Below are 21,882 nucleotides of genomic sequence, written 5' to 3'. Positions count from 1 at the left end.
AAAACCATCCTCTAAGCCCAGAATCACAAAGTCATCCAATAAAAAACAAAAGGTTAGTGATTATTTTTTGGATAAATTTCACTTTTGCCCCCTAAACTTGTTGACGAACCACAAACCTTAACCCAACTTTCATTTTGTTACAACCGGTCACCATATAATTTTGAAACCCTTTCACGTCATCTCCTTCCGTCAAGTTGTGGTCGATTCTGTTACCATTTAGACCACGTGTGTCGCACGTGTGCCCATTTCAGAGCAAAATTATTGAATTGCCCTTTGATATCGTCAATTGTTAGACCATTCAAAAACCCAAAACCCAAAATTGTGATTTAGGGTTCGATTCATCCCCAAATCAGTTTGGCCTCGTCGTGGAATCCAGTTCGATTCAAAAACCTAACTTACATTTTGTTACAACCGGTCACCAAACAAATCGCGAATCCAGTTCACCAAAACGCCATGGAAACTTACAGCTCGAGTGGTTCTTGGAATCGTCGAGTTTCAGGCGGGAACGACGAAGCCCATACCAAGAATCGTGGAACACCGAGATGCAGTTGTGGCTTGGTTTGCTCTAAGAAGACATCGTGGACATCGTTAAATCCGGGTAGAAGGTTTTTTGGTTGTCCCCAATATAAGGTACATATCAATTTCCTTTGATTTTCTATTTAACTGAGAATGTGTTAGGTTTTTGGTAGAAGGTTTTTAAATATTCCCGAAGGTTAGATTTTAAGGTTTTTTTTATTTCAGTGGGAATAAAATTGTTGGTTTTTCGTCGTAGTTTGGTATTTCCGAGGGCTAGATCTTGAGGTGTTTTATTGAACTGAAAATAAATTTTGTTGGACTCAATCAAGTTTGACATTTTGCAGAAAAACAAAGATACAGGTTGTGGATTTTTACAATGGATCGACCCTGAAATGTGTAGTAGGTCAGTTGAAATTATTCCAGGCTTGCTGAGAAAGATTAATGAAGGCGGCTACAATTATGGAACTCATGACGACGATGAGCAGAATGGTCGTGATGCCATTCTCGATGAATTGAAGAACCTTGGTCAACAGATTCAACGTGAAGGAAAATTTTTGAAGTTTCTGCTATCTGTGATTGTAATTGTTCTCTGTTTTATAGTAATTTATAAGTAGGATATCCCTATAAGTAATGCAGTGAATGACATCAGGCTGAATGACAGTGGATCCATTTGGTTTATGTGAATGTATTTTGCAGTCATGTAATTAAATTCTGTTGTAATGAAATGTATTTTGCAGTGTACCAAAATGTATTTAAATTCTGTTGTCAATCAATTTCTGTTATTGACCTTCAAAATACTATTGTTTGGTCACATAATAAACAACATAAACAGATTCCAAAATGTGGGCAACATGATTAAATTCTGTTGTTAAACCAAAAGATGCAAATACACGCTTAGTAAATGACCTAGGAAATAATGTTTGGTCACATAATAAACAACATAAACATATTCAAAAAGCCCTGGCAACATGCTTTAATTCTTTCTGAATAATTTTCTTGGCCGAAGAGTCTGTAGCCTGTCTGGATCATCAACAGTCTTGAATCTCGGACTGCGCTGTAAATAGAACAAGTCCAGATGTATTAGAAATATTGGGTGTGTAACTAATAACTTAGAAATTCACGAAGCCTTGTTTGTAATCGCTCACTCTAAGTTGTTGAGGTTGACATTGACTTGCAATTTGAGTTGCAGCTTGACTCGCACTTTGACTTGGCCCTTGAGTTGCAGCTTGACTTGAACCTACGCTGGGACCTGCGTGTGAATGTTGGCTAGGTGGTTGACTTCCAGATTGGCGACGTGGTCGCTGAGAGCGTTGGCTTCCATCTCTAGCTTTCTTCTTTGATTCTCTCTGCAGAACAAAAAAAAAATAGGATTACTTCTCATTTCAGCTCTTGGCATAATTATTGAGTTAAGATCACTAACCAAATTATGTTGTTTTCTTCTAAAACAGGTCTTCATGTTATGGCCATATTCTCCACAAGCTGAGCACTTGATGAGGATATATCTTCTCAATGTTGTAGCTCCTCGACGGGGCAAAACTTCATCTAGCTCGACCCTTCTCAGTTTTCTAGGCCTCCCTGGCTTTGATCTGTTAGGAGGCATTTCCATTGGTGTCGTCCCAGTTTTTGGCCATTGTTCAATGGGGTTCAGTGGATGGATTTGGTGTCGGTATGCCTTCATGTACGTTTCTTTTTTGTAACAGTCAGCGACGTACTTCTCAGGGTCTTCATTATTACTCCAAATACAACTGATCACGTGTCCACAAGGTATCCCTGCATAACAAATGAAAACCAATGACGTCAATGAAAACTATTGAGCGAGTTGAGCAAGCTTGATAAGGAACAATACCTGATAAGTCCCATCTTTTGCATGAACAGGTCCCGTGTCTGAGGTCCACCGCGTACATGCTGCCATACATATTTTGGACTTGCCATTGCTCATTGCCACAATAATGGGCCATGTTTTGTGCACTGAGTAACTTGTTTTTCTCTAGGATCTTCGAAATCTGGGGACCTATGTCTCGATGCCACTTATCTGCTGCTACCCGTTGCTTAGTGAATCTCTGTAGTAAATACATCCTGATTCTCTCAAGCATTGAGAGTATTGGCTTTTGTCTAGCCATCAATAAAGCCCTAGTCCCGTTGAAGCATTCGCAAAGATTGTTCAAGACAATGTCGCACTTAGGAGTCGTTCTGAAGCATGCTCGTGCCCAATGACGAGGCTCCTTGTCAATCAGCCATTCCCAAGCCTTCACATCTTCATTCTTGATGTCTTCCATCTCAGCCAAATATTTCTCCATTGAGTAAGCCATGGCAGCAAACATGACTTTTGTTTTTAGGAATTGCCCCTTGAATACCTTATGCATTGATGACAATATAGTAAATTGTTAGGAATTGAGTAGCTACTGATAATTAAAAGTTGGGATTATACTTACCTTGGTAAAATTACTCCTCAAATGTCTAGCACAATGTCGATGCTCAGCTGGTATCGCACCTTCTACCCACATGTCATTTAATGCTTCTCTAAGTCCCTTCTGTTTGTCTGTTATGAATGTCCAGTGTAGACCGTGGTGGATCTTCACATCCTCCCGTAGAAACTGCAAAAACCATGTCCAACTATCCCTGCACTCAGATTCCACAACTGCAAAAGCAATTGGGAACATGCTGTTGTTAGCATCGATCCCAATTGCAGTGAGCAATTGACCGGTTTGATGGCCTTTGATGTGACAGCCATCTAGGCCTATCACAGGCCGACATCCCTCGTTGAAACCATCCATGCACCCTTTGTAGCATATGTACATCCTGTTGAAAACTGGCTTTCCATCTACGAGGGTTGTGTCAAACATTACTGTGGATCCCGGATTTGATCTTTTGATTTCAGCTCCATAGTCCCAAAGCAATGCATATTGTTGTTTGTATGTCCCCTCTAGGTAATCTTGTGCATACTTCCTGGCACGATAGGCTTTCATCTTTGAGCAATTCAGAATGAAGTCTTGCTGCACCTTGTTCATGAAAGTCCCACATGACCAATTCTCATTATCTTGGAACTGATTCCTATAATGCTTTGACAACCACCTTGAAGTTGCAAACCTTCATAATACATATATAAACACATAAATAAAAGCATAAATAAACACATACTTAGTACTACCCATAGCTTTTCTTAATATAGAAAGATACATGTACCTGTTGGTGTTAGTCCTCGGGCAAGTATGCTCTGACCTATATGTCTTTATCAAGAACGAGTCAGTGTGGCCTATGACTGATGCATAGCAAACCCAATTGCAGTTAGGGTCTCTACAGCAAGCCCTGACTCTTTCTGGGTCATTTTTCTTAAAGTATATCTGTTTTCCAGCACGAATTGCATACTCCCTAACAGCATCTTTAAAAACCTTAGCGTTTGGGAATACTAATCCTAACTTGAAACAATCTTGACCCATATCGGTGTCCTCTCTGAATGCCGGAAAGTCAGGCAACACATTCTTCCTTTTCTTGCATTTTCTTGATGAGCTTGGAGCAAATTCGTCTTCTAATTCTGTTCCACTCTCGCTTGAAGAGTTTTGATGTATCCTCATGTTATCTTCATCCTCATAATCACTTCCTTCATCTTCCTCTAACTCATTATCACTTACCACTTGCTTACCTTTTCCCCCACGTAAACTTGTGTCTACACCATCCCCATCCACTTCCACCTCATCTGCACTAGCCTCATAACCGCTTTCTTCTTCCAACTCATCTTCATCATCTCTATCAGACTCTTGATTATCATTAGGAGCCTCAGTAGCAACCTCAGCAACAACCTCTTCAGTATCAACCTCAACATCAGGCAGAGCATCATCCTCATCATCCTCTCTAACCCCTGGTTCACTCCCTTTTCCATGTTCTGTACCAGCCTCAGCAACACGAGGCTCACTAACATAACCAGTCTCAGCAACACGAGGCTCACTAACATAACTAGTCTCAGCAACTATAGGGTCACTAGTTGGACCATTCTCAGCCACTAAAGGCTCACTAGTTGGACCACTCTCAGCAAAACAAGGCTCACTAGTCTGACCAGTCTCAGCAACACAAGGCTCATCTACCCCCGTAAGATACAGAGGACTAGGCATTCTCGGGTGACCACACCATACTTCAACTTCAAAACTTGTCTTAAGTATTTCCCCAATCCTTTGCAACAAAGTGACATCATCTAAAATATATCCTACATCATCACTATCTTGACACTTAAAATAGTAAACAGCGCCGACCGGGTACCCCAGGTCTGTCTTCAGAATACCATCCAACTCAACCACAGAGCTTTTATCTATGTCACAGTAGTCTACATGAGATATTGTACCATTTACGTACCTCCAACCACGATTGTTGAACTCCATTTCACCCCCATGGTGAACCACGTAGGTAAAAAAACCAGATCCAGGGGCTGTAAAACATGAAACACAAAAAACTCATTCAGTATTGAAACAAATAGAATATATAGTAAAAAAGGACGATGTTGGGCCATATGTTCCCTACGCTTAGACAAAACTGTGATATCAAGACAAAAAAATACTTAACAATGCACCATTAAATATGTATCACCAACCAACAAACAGAAAATTCAATGATGTGGTCCCTACCCATGTGATTCGAGCAAGAAATCAAAATAAAAGATAGACGTGCAATGTGGTCCCGAGAATAAAGAGACAAGCTTTAACACTTTTCTATATATACTCTTACTCACCATAGTTTGGAGTTGTTCTTCTTATTCCGTCTCCAACATTCTCTGGAGGTTCCGTCGACGAACATTTCTTCTTCGTCGGAGTTTTTTTCCCACGTCTCTTCGCAGGGGTTTTCTTCTGAGGTGTTTTATTCTTCGGAGGTGTTTTCTTCTTAGGTGGCGTTGGCGTTTTCGGTGTTCTCTTTCCCGGAGGTGTTTTCTTCTTCGTCATCGCTCAGTTTGAATGAGTATCAGAATTTCAATTTAGGGTTTCAATTTAGGCGTTTTCGTTTCTCTGACCCATTTTTAGAGGATTTCAATTCTCTTAAGCATTTACGATAATGCCCTCTGAAATGGGCACACGTGCAATACACGTGGTCTAAATGGTAACAGAATCCACCACAACTTGACGGAAGGAGATGACGTGAAAGGGTTTCAAAATTATATGGTGACCGGTTGTAACAAAATGAAAGTTGGGTTAAGGTTTGTGGTTCGTCAACAAGTTTAGGGGGCAAAAGTGAAATTTATCCTTATTTTTTATGTTGATTATAGTGTTGATGTTGATTATAGTTTTATGTTGTTGAAAAAAATCATTGGCGCCCAAATGTGATATGTTAATTATAGTTTTAATCCGTTGACGTTGATGTTAGTTCTAACTCTTGGCGCCCAAATGTGTGTTTATACAATGTTGTTGTTTCTCATGTGTTTGGTGTTGCCGGGCAGTAGCTGGTTTATTGACATTGATGTCAATAAATTGTCTAGTTTATTGACATTGATGTCAATAAACCGTCTGTTTTATTGACATTGATGTCAATAAATTGTCTGGTTTATTGACATTGATGTGAATAAACCGTCTTTTTTATTAACATTGATGTCAATAAATCGGCAGGTTTGACATTGGTACTTCAACGTTATCATGTTCTAAGTAATGTTTTTTTTCATTTAGGGATGGAGCAGAGTCTTGGACGATGACCAAATTGCCGGGGTTACGTTCAACTTTTTGGGCGGTATTCAAAAGTTCAATGAGATCATGAAGAAATCAATGTCCGAGGAAGAGACCAATATATTCAGGCAGTCTTGTTTTGGGCATTTCCTTGACGTCCCCGAGATAGCCAATTCTTCGGCGATAGTCAACCATATTATCTCGCGGGCTGGACAATACAAGGACTCATCTTCTGATGCTTTGTTTTTTGAAATTGGCGGTGAACCTCGGTCATTCAGTAAGGAGAATTTTGCGGAGATCACCGGCTTACGGTTTGTTGACGACTACACTAAATGTTCTTATTCGGAAGTTGTTAAGGATGGTCTCTACGAAACTGCCTTCCACAAGGGTGCCTTAAATAAGAGGGACGTCGTGCAGTCATTGGTCTCTGAGAGCGAAGAATGGCAGACTGAGAAGAAGGCGAAGTTTAAAATATTGTATTTTTTGCTGAACGTGCTCATCTCCGACAACTCGAATTGTTTGGTAATGATAGTAATTATGAGTATTGCATTTCGATAAACCTTTTTGTATGTCTAACTTGATAGTGTTTTGTTTAGGTACCGAACATGAACTATGTCAAGTTGGTGGATAGCTTGGACGAGTTCAACCGATACCCGTGGGGAAATGTGGCTTGGAATTTCCTCCATGAAAAGATTACAACCTTCATTGAGAAGTCAAGGTCGAGGGACACAAGTAAAGTGAGACTGCCAGGTTTCTTTTTGCCTCTTCAAATTTGGGCATTCGAGTCTTTTCCCATCCTCTCAGAGCAAAAAATCTTCCACAAAGTCTCCGACACGGTCATTCCTCTCATGCTCCGATGGAAATCTACGTTTAAGGTTTCTGCGCTAAAGATGCGAGAAATCGATTTCTCAAGCTCGCAAGTAAATCTAGTAACATGTCATTTGATTAATGTATCACCATTGTTTACTCATCATATTCTTGAATTAATGTACCAGATTGTTTACACTCCACTTCGCTCATCCACTGTGGCGGCGAAAGCAAGAATTGTCGAAAGTCGTGAAAAAAAGTCAATGAAATCCACTGTGGCAGCGAAAGAAGCCTCGAAGGTGTCACCGACGAGTAATGACAAGCATTCTCAGGTAAATACACATGTCTTTTTATTATATTCATGTCAATACTTACAGATGTTTATTGACATTCAATAATTATAGGTGTTTATTGACATGAATGTCAATAGTTACAGGTTCCTATTGACATTCATGTCAATAAACAGAAGTGTTTATTGACATTCATGTCAATAAAAACCTGTGTTTATTGACATTCATGTCAATAAAAACCTGTAATTATTGACATTCATGTCAATATAAACCTGTAATTATTGACATTCATGAAAATAGATGTCAACATTGTTGACATAAATGGTGGCATTTTGGACCAAATTAATCTTTTGGTGGAAAGTGGAAAAATGTTATGAAATTGGTGGCAAATAGGGCAATTTCTCTTAAAAAAAAAATAGGGTTATTATCGGATAAATACCTCAACTTTTCGAGTTTATACACTTTAATACCCAAACTGTATTTTTACGGCAAAAATACCTAACGTTAGTCATTAGTATCATCGTTAGCTTAAACACGTTAAATGCCCACGTAATACTCAGTATATCAAAAAAAAATTTAATGATTTTAGGTAATTAATATAAGAATATCAGTTTTAAAAGCTGAAACTATTGACTTATTATTCACTAACCCTAAATTCCCAATGCATGTTTACATCTCTACGAAAATACCCAAAATTGTGAACCCTAAAATTCACGATAACCAACGATAATGGCCGAACAATAGTAAGGGAGTGACGAAGAAGATTTTGACCTGCAAGAAGATGAGTATAACAACGAAGGAGAGCACGAACATGACTTACTGAACAAAATGGACGAGTCCCAGACTTTGTTGCTCTGTGGTAAATGAGGTGTGCACTGATGTACAGAGAGGCGACGCTAAATCTGATGGAGTTACGCAGTGACCTAGATAGCTTGTGTAGAGACATGGACAAGCCATCAAGCAAGACGACTTGGAACGAGTACAACCCGCAGTCAAGCTCGACGGATTGGTTTTTCTTCTATGGACCACTTGAGGAATTTTTTGAGAGAAGAGTTTATAAAGGGTGATCAAGAGCTTGTATATGTCTTCAACGACCAAACAAGACTCAGAGAAAAATGTTGAGGGTTGGGCTGTAAGTGGGTGCTTTACGGAAGAGTTCAAAATTAAGACAATAGGATGGTGAGGATTAATACTCTTATAGATAAGTTTGATTGTGGTATTTTTTTAAGCAACAAGCACGTAACAAGTTCATGGCTATCGAAGCACTTTCTAGAGTAGTTCAAATTGAATCCAAGCATGGATTACCAGAGCTTCAGAGAAATAACTATGTCAAGAAGTTCAGCAACATGTCGAAGATCACTTTCTATAGGGCTAAGAAAAAACTAGACAGATATTGGAGGGGTCAGTCAAGGATCAATATGCAGTCTTGGCCGATTACTGCAAGCAATTGATGACCACAAATCCAGGTACCAATGTTGTGTTGAAATTATATGTGGCAAAAGAATATTTGAGCGAAATAAGTTTGAAAGCATGTAAAGATGGTTTTAACAAAGGCTGTAGACATATACTAGGATTTGATGGCTGTTTTTTAAGGGAAGTTGCAAGCGAATGATATTGGCTGCTTTTGGGATTAATGCAAACAATTCCCAATATCCAATGTCATGGGCAGTGGTTGAGAAGGAAAATACGGAAACTTGGACGTGTTGGAATAGATCTAGGATTACGAAAAGATTTAACGCTTCTAGCAAGCGGCGGAAAATAAAAATTTTCTTTAAACAAGTAAAACGATTTTTACTAACCTAGACAAAGAGCAAGCACATGTTATTTTTAAATTAAAACTATCTAAGAGCGATTACACGTTTACCAACCTTTATGAAGCTTGATCGTTCAGAAGCTTGTGGAGGTTGAATCGCTCGTCTCCCCCACGCAACTCGTCTTTCTTCGTTCTTCGGGAATTCGAGAAACCACGAAAGTTTCTATCACATAAATCACTCGAGGTAAGGAGGAATTAGTGTGTGGACACTTTCAAACACAACAACTCAAGAACAAGTCTTAGAATCGAAGAGCTAAAAAAACACTAAGTCAAATGTGGACCTAGGTGCCAAAACAACAACGAAAATTGAAGAGAGAGAGAGAGAGAAAGAGAGAGAGAGAGAGAGAGAGAGAGACAGAGACAGAGAAGGGGGGGGGGGGGGGGGGGGGGGGGGGCTATTCTAGAGAGAGAAGCTCTCAATCTCTAAAATTTTGGGATGGAGAAACAATGAGAATGAGGGCTCTATTTATAGGAGAATGATTACCTTCAAAAGGTAGTTTCCTTTTCTCTATAGAATATCACATATTCATGAGCAAATATTTGCCCTCTCTTCCTTATGTTACACGGCCAAGAGTCTTCTAGAAGGCCTTGGATTTGTTTCTTCTTTTGCTTCCTCTCTTACCTTGGTCGCCCACTTCCTTTCCTCATAGAGGAAATTTGTTTCCTCTTTTTCTTTTGGCAAGTATCTTCATACATCAATGCACAAAATTAGTCTCTCTTTCCTTGGGTTTGGACGTGCAACACCTTCTAGAAGGGGCTTCTAGATTTTTCTTCATTTGTTCATGACAACATAAGAAAAGCCCATTAAGAATTTTCAAGTAAAATTCTATGAAATGAGATTAATCCTTAAGGCTCAAATTCTTTAAGTTGGCGTGTGGATCAATTCAATTGTCATCATATGACAATGTCAAAAAACTTATTTATTGACATTCATACCATCCCATGTCCAAAATGACACAAATACCCTTTAGACAATTTTCGTAAAACTTGTATAGTTATTGTTTTGACTTAGCTTCCAGTTTAAATAATCCTACTCGAAATGACTTGTGACAATGACCTCATGGATTCAAATGAACAAAGCTTGAGCTAACATACTTGGACTCAAAAGTTCACAAACCTTTTCCAAGTTTAGCTTAATGTCAACTGACTCCACTAAAGAGCTGACACTGAGAATCTCTTGTTGTCAATGGTGCCCACAAGAAAAGTAGTAATGTCTTTTTATGTGCAATTGATGTAATATAGTCTCACGAAGACTCTTGTTTGTAACTGCTTATTTATTAATAAAAGTTGAAACGTTCATTCATTCTTCCTTGTCTGTTTGAAGCTTTATGATAATCTATAGTCTTTAGTAATTCCTAGGGCTTCTCAATGTTCAAGCTTCACAAAGATTAGTAAACGAGTAATGCTCTTTAATAGTTTTAATTTAAATATAAACATGTGTTTTCCCTTTGTCTAGGTTAGTAAAATCGTTTTATTTGTTTAAAAGAAAATTTATAAATTCTGCCGCTTGCTCGAAGTGTTAAATCTTTTCTTAACCCTAGATCAATTCCAACATCTCTCGGTTCAAATGAATTTAATTTCTACTCAAGAATTCAACTTAATTGTGATGAATGGATCCACTGAATATTATCTATGTTTACCCTTCATGAATATCATCAGCAAGATGAGATTTACAAAATTACCATTTTACCCTTCTAACTGTTATTTCCTCAACTCCTTTGTCGCTTGTGAATAAGTTAGAAACAATGTATTGACGAAGAGCTAACAAGTCATATTGATTCATCCAAAGGAGTCATGACTCAATTTGAACACTGGCGAGTTTATTTATTCACATTCCAAGGAACAAAGCATGAGGTGATATACATTGCATTTCAGCAATCTTGTATATGAATTCCATATCTATGAGATCTTCACAAAGTTACTCATGACATCTTCATAACTTAGTACTTCACCAATAGGTCATGTTCAGAATCACATAGTGAATCCGAACTCTGACTTTCTCAAATGAGAATACGTAAGCTATGAAATGACATGTCTCATTTCAGGATTCAGGTAAGCATGATGCAATTCATACGTAGTGACTTCGAGACGTACGAGGTTAAATGGTTTGTTCTTATTCTGTCTCTACAAGTGCACTAGTCAATTCAGTACCTTCAGAAGATATCTAGAAGAACTATAGAGTCTCCAACTCGATGTCCCATAACCAGACATCATAGATTCTCCTAACAATCGTACTGAGATCAATAGTCCTTTGATCCTTAGATTGCGAATATATTGTTTTAAGCAAACCATGAAGAGTTTGTTCATGCAAATCTACATTTGTCTCTTCATATGTTGTTAGGTTTGTTTGAGGACTAAAGACTATAGATTATCATATAGCTTCAAACAGACAAGGAAGAACGAATGAACGTTTCAACTTTTATTAATGATTCAGCAGTTACAAGCAAGAGTCTTCGTGAGACTTTATTATATCAAATGTACATAAGTAAAGACTACTACTGTTCTTGTGGGCACCATTGACAACACCACCAGACGTTGCATAACCTGGTAGACCAAAGACTATAAGAAACTGGAGCAACGATGAACCTGCAGCATGGTTTGGACCAAATCCAGTGCATGCAACAAAAGTCTCAAAAAAGGTGTAATCACTCATTGTAGCAAGTGCAATAGGCAAGGCACTCAAAAAAAACTTTTCACAATCAAGATGTTGTCGAGGTACGTGTATTAAATATGTTTAGACTCTGTTTGTGTAATATGAATATGTATTAAATATATGAATCATTCCAATATTGGATTATATTTGTCATATTTGATTGTAGCAAGTCATATCTGATTGTAGATTATGTATTTGTGTATTAGATTTTGTTTATCATGTTTGCATGTTAGACAGCTAAGAAAAAGGGGTAGACCAGTGAAGAATAACCCATATGAAGCAACAGTTCAAGGAAATGAAAGAAGAAGAAGACAATAACTGCGGGAATCAAAACACAGCCAAGTTAAGGTTGCATTAGCTATGTTTAAATATGATTTTGTTACAGCTCAGTTTTTGGGTATTAGTATGATAGAAACTCTTTTCTGTCTGTTTTGCAATTGTAAAAGGATGTAATTCTTTTGCAAACAATAATTACAATATGAATGAAATAGTGAAAGATTTATGCTATGTTTGAGTGCAAGATGTATGCTTCATTTTCAATTTACATTAAGCAACAAAAACAAGAACAATGCCAAAATACAATCTAATTCAACTCAAACAAGAACCAAAATACACTCAACAACCATACACTCGAATTCATCTCAAACAGAGCCAAAATACAACCAAAACTATGCCACAATACAATCATATATTCAAATCGCCATTATATCCAAAATAACAACCACAAACAGAATCAAAACAATAAAAAAAAATGTATCCACAACTGATTTCCAGTGACATCTTAGACACTCCATTTTTTTTCAATCTTCAATTCTTTAGACGACAATGACATCTCAACTTCTAGCTGATTGCCTCGTCTAAGCAATTCTGAGATTTTTTTTTCTTTTGATCTATCGCACACATATGGATCAATCCACGAAAAAATTTGTAACCACCTTCAGACTAATATATATATATATATATATATATATATATATATATATATATATATATATATATATATCAAAATTAACATCGCAGCCTCGAACATACGAATCAAAATGAACAATTTTGACTTGATGAACTCCCTTTTTTTCTTGTAGCAATTCATGAACCTTCTACCAGTGTTTAACTTTATCAACGAGGTACTCTCAACGGATTGCACTCCACAATTGCACAACTCGCGACCACTTGACGAGCCTCGAAAAATACGACTTGCTGAGCTGGTGCGAGATGAGTTTCGATTCCAACTCGTCTCCCACTACCACATACCGTTGACATTTGTGCAGAAGCCGACGGGCGAACAAAACATGAAGACGAAGAAACGAGAATTAGGAATTTCTAGGGATTTTGGATTAGAGGGTTTTCTTTTAATTTTATTTTGAATTCTTTTCGTGGTTTTTATTAAACCTGGATTCTAAATATTGGAAATTTATTAAGTTCTGCGAGTCCACATGGACATTTAATGTGTTTAAGTTAAAGATGGTGCTAATTAATAACGTTAGTATTTTTGCCGCAGAAAAAAAAATTGTTGTATAAAAATGTATAAAATAAAAAACTTAAAGTATTTACACCGCCGATGACCTGAAAATATATACGATGTGGCAAAATTAAATTTTGTAAGCAGTAATTTTACTTAAAGAAAACAAGAAAACATTTAAACCATAAGAAAAATTACTCTATAAAACTCTATTTATTTACTCTTTTGGGAGACTGCATGGAATTGGATTCCTTGGATGACACACATGACAAAATCAAGCACACTAAAGTAACTTTCATTGAATGAATATTATTTATCACAGAATACATTGAGGATTCCCATTACAAACTTGATCAACTCAAACTTTTGTTACATGGGAACAGTCTGATAAGAGATTTGCTTTAAGAACTGCTAGAATGAGTTCAAATATTTAAAGATTATATCAACAAATGAAATTTTAATACTTATATATTCCAGAGGGCTCGGCATTTTGAATAATCCAAGGATGTTCCAGTAGCTTGTGAAGTGGCAAGCGGTCCGAGGAATCTTTGACGAGCATCTAAGATTCAAAGTTGCAAGAATAATATTAATACTACCTTTGCATTGATTGACAAGGAGAGCAATAGATTAAAAATATAATAACAACTATAAACAGGATAAAAAAATACCTGACTGATCAGGTCTTTGGCAGAAGCAGATACGACTGGCTTGGGAGGAAACTTGAGATCAACTTGTACAATCCTGAAATTTTCGAACAAGATCTATATAAAACATCTGTGAAACGAAAATGTATCAGAGTGCTCTTTTCTCCGTCCAATTACCTTCTGTATGTATCAGAGTGCTCTTTTGCTTCGAAAGGAGGGACCCCATAGAGAAACTCGTAGCACAAGATGCCGAGGCTCCAGATATCGACGCTGGCATCGTGTTCTACACTTTCCACTGTTTTCAGCAACCAAAAAACCACATAAATTCTCGACCAAAAGATTGCAACATTGCTTGTTAAATCAATGCCTATTCGCCACATCAAGCTTACCCATTTCCGGGGGAAGATAGTCCAGTGTGCCACACATGGTTCGCCTGCGGTTGAATGTGTGGACTGACCACCCGAAATCTGCTATCTTGAGCTCACCCTGGTTCAGTTCACACAAAAATTAGCACATAAAGGCTTGGAAACAAGCGAGGACATGTGTGATAGAAAGTCAATTACCTGTATGCCAATTAGAAGGTTCTCTGGTTTGATATCTCTGTGAATTACGTGTTTCCCATGACAATATATGAGGGCCCGGGCTAACGATGCCACATACTGTGCACAAATCACGGTACAACGGTCAGCTCTAAATGGGGCGACCGAGCACAAAGGTATACAAATAATCCTGCATTCAAACAAAAGATAACTTACAGTAGCTGCGCGTCTTTCACTGAAGTATTTGCACTTCTGCAACTCTTTGTATAGTTCGCCTTTTGCTGCATATTCTAGTATCAGGTAGACTCGTTTCTGCAACAAGTGGACAAGAATAGCCATTTGATTTTAGTTTCCCAAAGGGCATGAGGTACAAATTGTTTGAGAAAGATGGCATTTTTGCAAATGAATACCTGGTCATAGAAGTAGCCATAGAGACGCAGAATATTGGGGTGCCTTAGATGACTCTGAATTTCCACTTCTCGGCGGAGCTGATGCTCAACTTGTGACTGTTGAAGTTGGCTCTTGAAGAGAACTTTAAGCGCCACAATGTGATTACTCTGTTGGAATCAAACATTACAAGAAAAAAAAAAAGTTATTTATACACAAGTGGATATGAGATCACATTTCTTACATTTGCTATCAAATCATAAATTGGGGGCCTTAAACTTTTATCCATCTCAAAAACAAAAATACATTCAGTTTAAGACAAAGCTCGAATCTCTATTGGAATTTTCCCATAAAATTACTGTAATTTCTGATTGTATTTTCCCATAAAATTATTAAAGGGTATGAGATCACATTTCTTACATTTGCTATCAAATCATAAATTGGGGGCTTTAAACTTTTATCCATCTCAAAAACAAAGATACAATCAGTTTAAGACAAAGCTCAAATCTCTATTGGAATTTTCCCATAAAATTACTGTAATTTCTGATGGCATATCATATCGCAAAGTATTCCTTCTTTTCACATGCTCATCATCAAACCAGATATTACCCTCCAAATCCATCCTAAACTAACCAAACTATTGATGAACATAGATTTGAACTCAAAGAAACACTTGCCCTTTTTTCTCTGGCCATATACACATGACCGAACTTTCCTCGCCCGAGAGGTTTTCCGATATCGAAATCGTTCAGCGTCCATCGTTTCTTCTCTGAAACTGTAACCTCCGAAGAAATCTGCATAAACGAGCCGAATCCACATAAACCCTAAATGAAAAATCAAACTCGATACCATATACAGGAACCATTCACACGTCACAGCCAAGTTTTCGAATCCCGAAAACCCAAGAAGTTGACACCAACAAAGAGATCGCCCTTCACAATTTTCCAAACCTCTTTACTACTTTTTAATTAAAAAGGAAAAAAAATCATGTTTATTCCGAATCAAAGATACCTAAAAAAACCTAATACGCTCTGAAAAAAAACCCAAAACAATGAACGGAATTGAGAGATCTTGAAACTGGACGAAAATCGTAACGGAAAAACGAAAGAAATACCTTCTGTTGTTGATTTTCTCCTAAAATCGCCATGAGAGAGAGAGAGAGAGAGAGAGAGAGAGAGAGAGATGGCCTTGAGAAGGGGACAAGGGTCCGAAGAGAAGAGCTTTGAATGAATAAAGAAGAACTCCCAACGGTCGATTGAGGAGGAGCCGCCACGTGGCAGGGCCCCGCTCTTAAAATAATTTCAAATTTTTTTAGATCTCGTCTCTGTCCTCTTCATAGGTGTTGGTGACTGACTGGACTTCATGGCCGTTAGATGGTCAGTACTGGGTCCTACCTACTTTTTTTTTTTTTTTTTTTTTTAAAGTGAGTCAAAATACCACTTCCGTTGAGCTAATGTTGAAGCTTAACGTTGAAAATTCGGTTAACTTCAATTAACCATTAACTAAATTTTTTGCTCACTGTTAATTGGTAACCAATAACTAAATTTTTTGCTCACTGTTAATTGGTAACCAAAATAGAAAAGTGGACAATTAATTGCAATTAATTGTTTTAACTGAAAAGTGAGCAATTTGTAAATGTTCCGTGAAAAAACAAACAACTTTACAATAAACTATTATTTTTTTTTTCAATTAACCTAGGTTAATTGTTTTTTATTTGATTAAAATTAACCGTACGATTAATTTTAATCGAAAATTCAATTAAAATTAACCGTACGAATAATTTCGATTAAAATTTAAATCATTTTTTTTTCTTTAATCGAATTTTTTTTTCTTTATCCATTAGTGTGAATTTCATTGTTTAACAGAAGTGTCAATTTCGTTAAGACAAATTTTTTTTTAAGAGGTTAACAAAAGTGGTATTTCTGTTAGGCAATTTTTTTACTTAATGGCAATATTTGATAATAAAATCTAATTAATAAGGGATAAATAATATCAACTACTAGATGCTTAATTATCAACGATTAAAAAAAATTAATTAAAAAATAAAAATACAAATGACTAATGTAAATTAGCGAAATGAATGTCTTCTAATAGCCTTCTTCCAATTCCAAAACGCTATTGGAAGAATTCCTTCCGATACCGTTAGCTGCGGAAGCGGTACTTCCGTGAGGCACAAAAAAACAAACGGTAGCTTTCCTTCCGCTAACTTCCGTACCGAATGTCCAGGTTGATAACTACCCCAACTCAAGCCTTTATTTATTTACTTTTATTTTCTTGGTACCACATATGGAATTCTTGAGTAATAAGATTACCATCAAGAATAATGATGATATACCATTTTTTTCTTGAAAAATTTTTAGCTACAACAAATGTTTTCCCAATATTACTAAGGATTGTTAAATCGCTTGTATTGTGATACCTTTTATGCATATGGTCTATTTGAATTATAGTATAAATTAGACATTGTTGTCGCTTGTTTTCGAGCAATATTGAAGAGCTCAAATAGTTCGATCAAGGTTTGACCGTGGAACCTAAGCTCTGAGCTCCTTTGAGTGTCCTTGGTCCCTATAGCAACCTGCGATAAGAAGAAAATAAAGTAAATTATTGGGGCATGACGCGCTCTCCGACGCTGAGATAATCGAGAGATAAAGGATTTCAGAGTGATTCCTGGAGAGCTTAGAATTAATGATATTTCCTTGAAGACGATGTGTGTATTTATTGGCCTTTGGATGAATGATGGGGCTGGCCCACATGACCAAGGCCATTGGCTCATTCGGTTGTGGATAGCCTCGACCCATGCCAATCGTTGGGCTTAGGCATAGCTGAGGCCCCAAGCCCTCGTGACTAGAAGGTTTGGCCTTGGCCCTTGCCGAGCGCTGGGCTCGGGCAAGGTCGAGGGGTTTGGCTCGGCAGGGTGAGAGGCCTAGCCCTGATCATTGTCAAATGTTGGGTGGGATCGGGCAAGGTCGAGGGCTCGATAAAGCCAAGGCCCCCTTATGCGTAAGCAGTCGATGGCATGGGAGTCTTGTTTGGGCCTTGTCTAGAGGACCAAATGCTTTTTATGATGACGTCTCTTCAGAATTTAGATGTTTCTTGAGCCCTAATCTTTGTGTGCGAGTCCCAATTTCTCTTGGTTATAACTTATAGCAATTGTTATAATTTTTAGTGATAAGTGTTAATGTTGGACTTCGTCGTTCATTAACATTGTACTTGTGGCCCAAATAGGTGATTTGGTCCGGACCCAACAAGCAATCTTGAAGCCCGGATTAGCGGCCCATGACAAAAACATCGAACTTAAGCCTCCGAGTCTCAGCCCAATCCAAGTAAATAAAAGATGACTGAGCTTCCCACATGTCAGCTCGCATCAAATCTTCACGAGCTAGTTCTATATTAGCTCGGCACGATCCGACAAGTATTCCTTCAAACGGCTACCTAAAGACATGGACGCCAAAAACCAGTCAAAGCATGATATCATCAACCCTTCGTCCAAGACCAGCTCAGACGTGATTCGTGGCAAAAAACTACTGAAGGGAGTCCGATTCTGGAGCGTGACGTATCCCTGAAGAACGGAGCTCATCGACCATCCTTAAGGGCTACAAGTATTAGAGCAGGTGGCTGATTTTTGCACTTATCTTTTCTCTACATGCATACGATTTTTGACCCGAGCTCTCTATTTCTTGCCCTTCGATATTCACAACTAATTTGTCTTTAATCATATTGATATTAAGTAATTTAGTATATTATGTATTCACTCTATTATAGATACAGAATTAGTGATTAGTAAAACTCTATATTTGAATATAATCTAATTCTCGTGAGAAATAGAGTTGAATTGGTGAATAGTGAAACTCTATATTTAGAGATAACCTAATTTTTGTGAGAAATAGAGTTCTGACTCAAACAAGATTTTAAAGACGACTTTAAAGAAATCGAATTTTTGTTAAAATGTTTCCCCACTTGAGGTGTTCGATAAAATTTTCAACAAAGAGAATGAATTAATGTTTGGTATTTGTAAAATATAAAAGGTATTAGTCTTACCGATAGGTTTGGCATAAAAAACAATTAATTTGAAATATGTTTATGCACTTGATGTGTTTGATAAAATTTCTAAAAAAGAGTGAATTAACGTTTGGTGAATTACCGGTCATTATATCGCTTACCGTCAGATCCCGGTAACGAAACGTACAAAACCGTGAAATACCCAATAAATCGGGATTCACCACGTCAATATCGGTAGAAAATCTCATAGTGCAAAAGATTGCCACGACTTAGTTAAAAACTTCATAAAAATAAAATTACAAAAAACATATTTTATATTTAGTTATTATTGAAAGTACGCGGATTTCTTTCTCGGAGAATCCGGTAAACTCTCGCGAGAAGGAGTATCAATTAAAAAAATATTGGATATTTGTGCCTCTATAAACACTATCTTTTTTATTTATTTTTATCAAGTCCATATCTGCAATCGCGTGAGGGAAGAAAAATGGGAAGCAGAGGAATGATATTGGGGAATGGAATAATCACAAAGAGTTTGGCGTTCTTGAAATACCATGGAACCACTGTGAAGCGTAACTCCGTAACCGCCTTTCGATGTTCATCCTCTTCGCCTCTGCAACCTCCTAACGTCCCTCACTTGGCTCAGACCGCTCGAATCTCTCTCTCCCCTGACGAGGTTCTCTCTCTCTCTCTCTCTCTCTATATATATATATATATATATATATATATATATATATAGATACATATATATGTACAAGCTGATTTGAATGAGCAGCCTTATCATTTTTATGCATCTTTTGGATTATAAGCATTTTTCTTATCTATTGATCTTAATGCTAGTTATTTAATGTTCCCTATCCTATTGTTATCATAATTTTCGTTCTGTGCTCATATCACGTTCCGAGTCTTTTACATTACTCATTTTTTGTCTCTTAAAGAAAAGAAAAAAGGCACTGTTAAAGCCTAACAATTTCTTTTCACGTTGATGTGTTTACTTTTTGTTGTTACTTTCAATACATGAGCAACAACATTATCAAGCTTATTAATTCATCATTATTGGGAATACAATTAGAAAGTTAATCTTTTTTACAGCTAAAAGTAATAAATCAGGATTCCTGGGATTATTGTGATTCCATTTTGATTACTCCATAAAAGATTATATCCGTTTCAGGTCGAAGAATTCGCTCCCAAAATCCAACAAGTGGTGGATTGGTACGCCTTTGATTCGTCATGTTTTTTTGTTCCTTTTATTATCTTTCATGGATTAATGAATTTAGTAATTGCTTTCAGGTTTGGACAACTTCAGGCGGTTGATCTTGAGAGCATTGAGCCCTCTATCAGAGCAGGTTAGCGAGACTGTGACTGTGTTGTGCGCAAATTTTAAGGCACCGAGAAAACAATTAAAATCGCATCCTCTAATTATGCAGATACTGAAGATGACAATTTGCGCGATGATGTTCCGCTCGCGTTTGAGAACAGGTCTATGTGCTAACTTTTTTGTGGGTGTATTGTTGATTTTTTTATTTTATTTTCACAGTCGATATGAAGAAGTTTTGGTACTTGAAAATTTTGAGGTGATTTTGTAATTGTGAACCAGGGATGCCATGATTGGTGGAGTACCAAAGTATGAGGAGCCACATATCAGAGTTCCCAAAGTACTAAACAATGAATAAGGTTGTGTTGTGTAACTCATTATGTTTTTCAATGTTGTGTACTTGTTTCCCTATTTTTTACAATTTTGTTCATCAACAAGGATGTACCTCAAAATTATACATTGCATTTATTGTATATGAGGAGAAAACTCTTTAGTTTTTAGGAACATGTTGAGCTTGAGAGGACTAAATTTATGAATTGACAAACGGCTTGAAAATAGGCCGATTTTTTGGCGAGCTACTCAGATTCGGACCGATGAAAGCTATAATCAAGCTAAGTTCAGTATTTTTTTTTTTTTTTTTTTTGGAAATTAAACCTGATACCTTACTCAAAGCTTTTAATCTTTTTTAGAATAAAAGCATTTCTCATTTTTAATATTCAAAACTATTATTTTGCATTTGAGCAATTCTAGTCCTTTGTTTAGACCTGAATCTTTTCTCCCGAATCCTTTCTCAGCACAATTTCTTCCCAGTCGCTCTGACCTTGTGTATTTAATGGTTTCTTTCTCCTTCGACGTGTTCTACTTCATCGTTGATGCTTTCTTTATTTTTTTCGATTTTGGTTTGGCGTTTCGTTTCTCTGCAATCCGATCGCTCTGTTCTCTCGTCTCTCACAGGTTTGACTTCAGTCGACATTATGTTACAACTCTCCCCTCAGTTTATACCGTGTTACAAACCTCCATCACCTCACTTAATTTTCTTTGACTCATGTGAATGTTTCATTGTGTACATATTGAATATAGCTTACGTGACTTATTTAAACAAAAATAAATAAATATATAAATAATAAAAAATCTGTGATTAATATAGCTTATTTCTAAAAACTCTTAGAATAAACAAATATATTAGACAGTGAGATTGTTTTATGATCTGATTATTATACTAATAAACCAAATATTACAGATTCTTATAATAATATTCGCACTTAAAATTTAATATTTGCCCTAAAAGTTCAATCAGTAAAAAAATATATATATATAAACTGATTGAAAAATTTGTTACTCATTGAATTTAATATTGAAAAATTCATCGTTGTTCTCCTTGCCATTCGTCACGTTTCGGGTTGTTGTTTAACAAAATCCTCTTAATTTGGTGGTTCTTTGTTACCCTTACTATCTGTAAGAAGAATAATAGACGGGTAAATTTATAATTTATGCTTGGATTGGTGAGTGGTATAATCTCAGTTTGCTTTTGATGAGAGAGAGATTTATGCTCAGTTATTTCGATGGATAGTTTGTGTGAAAATGAGTTTGTTTTTAGGCATTAAATACTAAAAAAAAAAAAAAAGACTACGAAAAAAAAATTAAACATATATCAAACTCAGAAATAGAATTTCTATGTATAATTTATCCATAGCATAGATAATAAAGAGTTAAATATCTTGTATGTTTTATCTATAACATAAATAATAAGAAGTTAAGTCTCTTCCAACTTTAATTTTCAGACCACGTTTGTCACTGTATAAGATTTTCTTCCAAATACGGACTAAG

General features: G+C 36.8%; 2 protein-coding genes across 2 annotated transcripts; one reads left to right on the top strand and one right to left on the bottom strand.

Annotated features, from left to right (window-relative positions):
• Nucleotides 1-13,447: 13,447 nt before the first annotated feature.
• LOC149390731 (serine/threonine-protein kinase Aurora-2) lies at nt 13,448-15,939 on the bottom strand. The gene is made up of 9 exons (XM_089621171.1): nt 15,859-15,939; nt 15,422-15,538; nt 14,768-14,914; nt 14,574-14,669; nt 14,382-14,477; nt 14,208-14,304; nt 13,996-14,113; nt 13,843-13,915; nt 13,448-13,733 (listed from the first exon to the last, which is right to left on the bottom strand). Exons 1-9 carry the CDS (start codon nt 15,889-15,891, stop codon nt 13,632-13,634), a joined length of 879 nt encoding a protein of 292 aa, XP_089477297.1. The 5' UTR covers nt 15,892-15,939; the 3' UTR covers nt 13,448-13,631.
• Nucleotides 15,940-19,137: 3,198 nt separating this feature from the next.
• Nucleotides 19,138-20,629, top strand: LOC149390730 (glutamyl-tRNA(Gln) amidotransferase subunit C, chloroplastic/mitochondrial-like). The gene is made up of 5 exons (XM_089620585.1): nt 19,138-19,416; nt 19,912-19,952; nt 20,031-20,086; nt 20,168-20,219; nt 20,338-20,629. Exons 1-5 carry the CDS (start codon nt 19,228-19,230, stop codon nt 20,411-20,413), a joined length of 414 nt encoding a protein of 137 aa, XP_089476711.1. The 5' UTR covers nt 19,138-19,227; the 3' UTR covers nt 20,414-20,629.
• Nucleotides 20,630-21,882: the final 1,253 nt, after the last annotated feature.

Source organism: Urtica dioica, chromosome 7 (genome assembly GCF_054948205.1).
Source record: "Urtica dioica subsp. dioica isolate 48M chromosome 7, U.dioica_male_clone48M_v1_H2, whole genome shotgun sequence".
Lineage (NCBI taxonomy): Eukaryota > Viridiplantae > Streptophyta > Magnoliopsida > Rosales > Urticaceae > Urtica > Urtica dioica.
The sequence above is the reverse complement of the archived record's forward strand: the minus strand, read 5'-3'. Positions and strand labels throughout refer to the sequence as shown.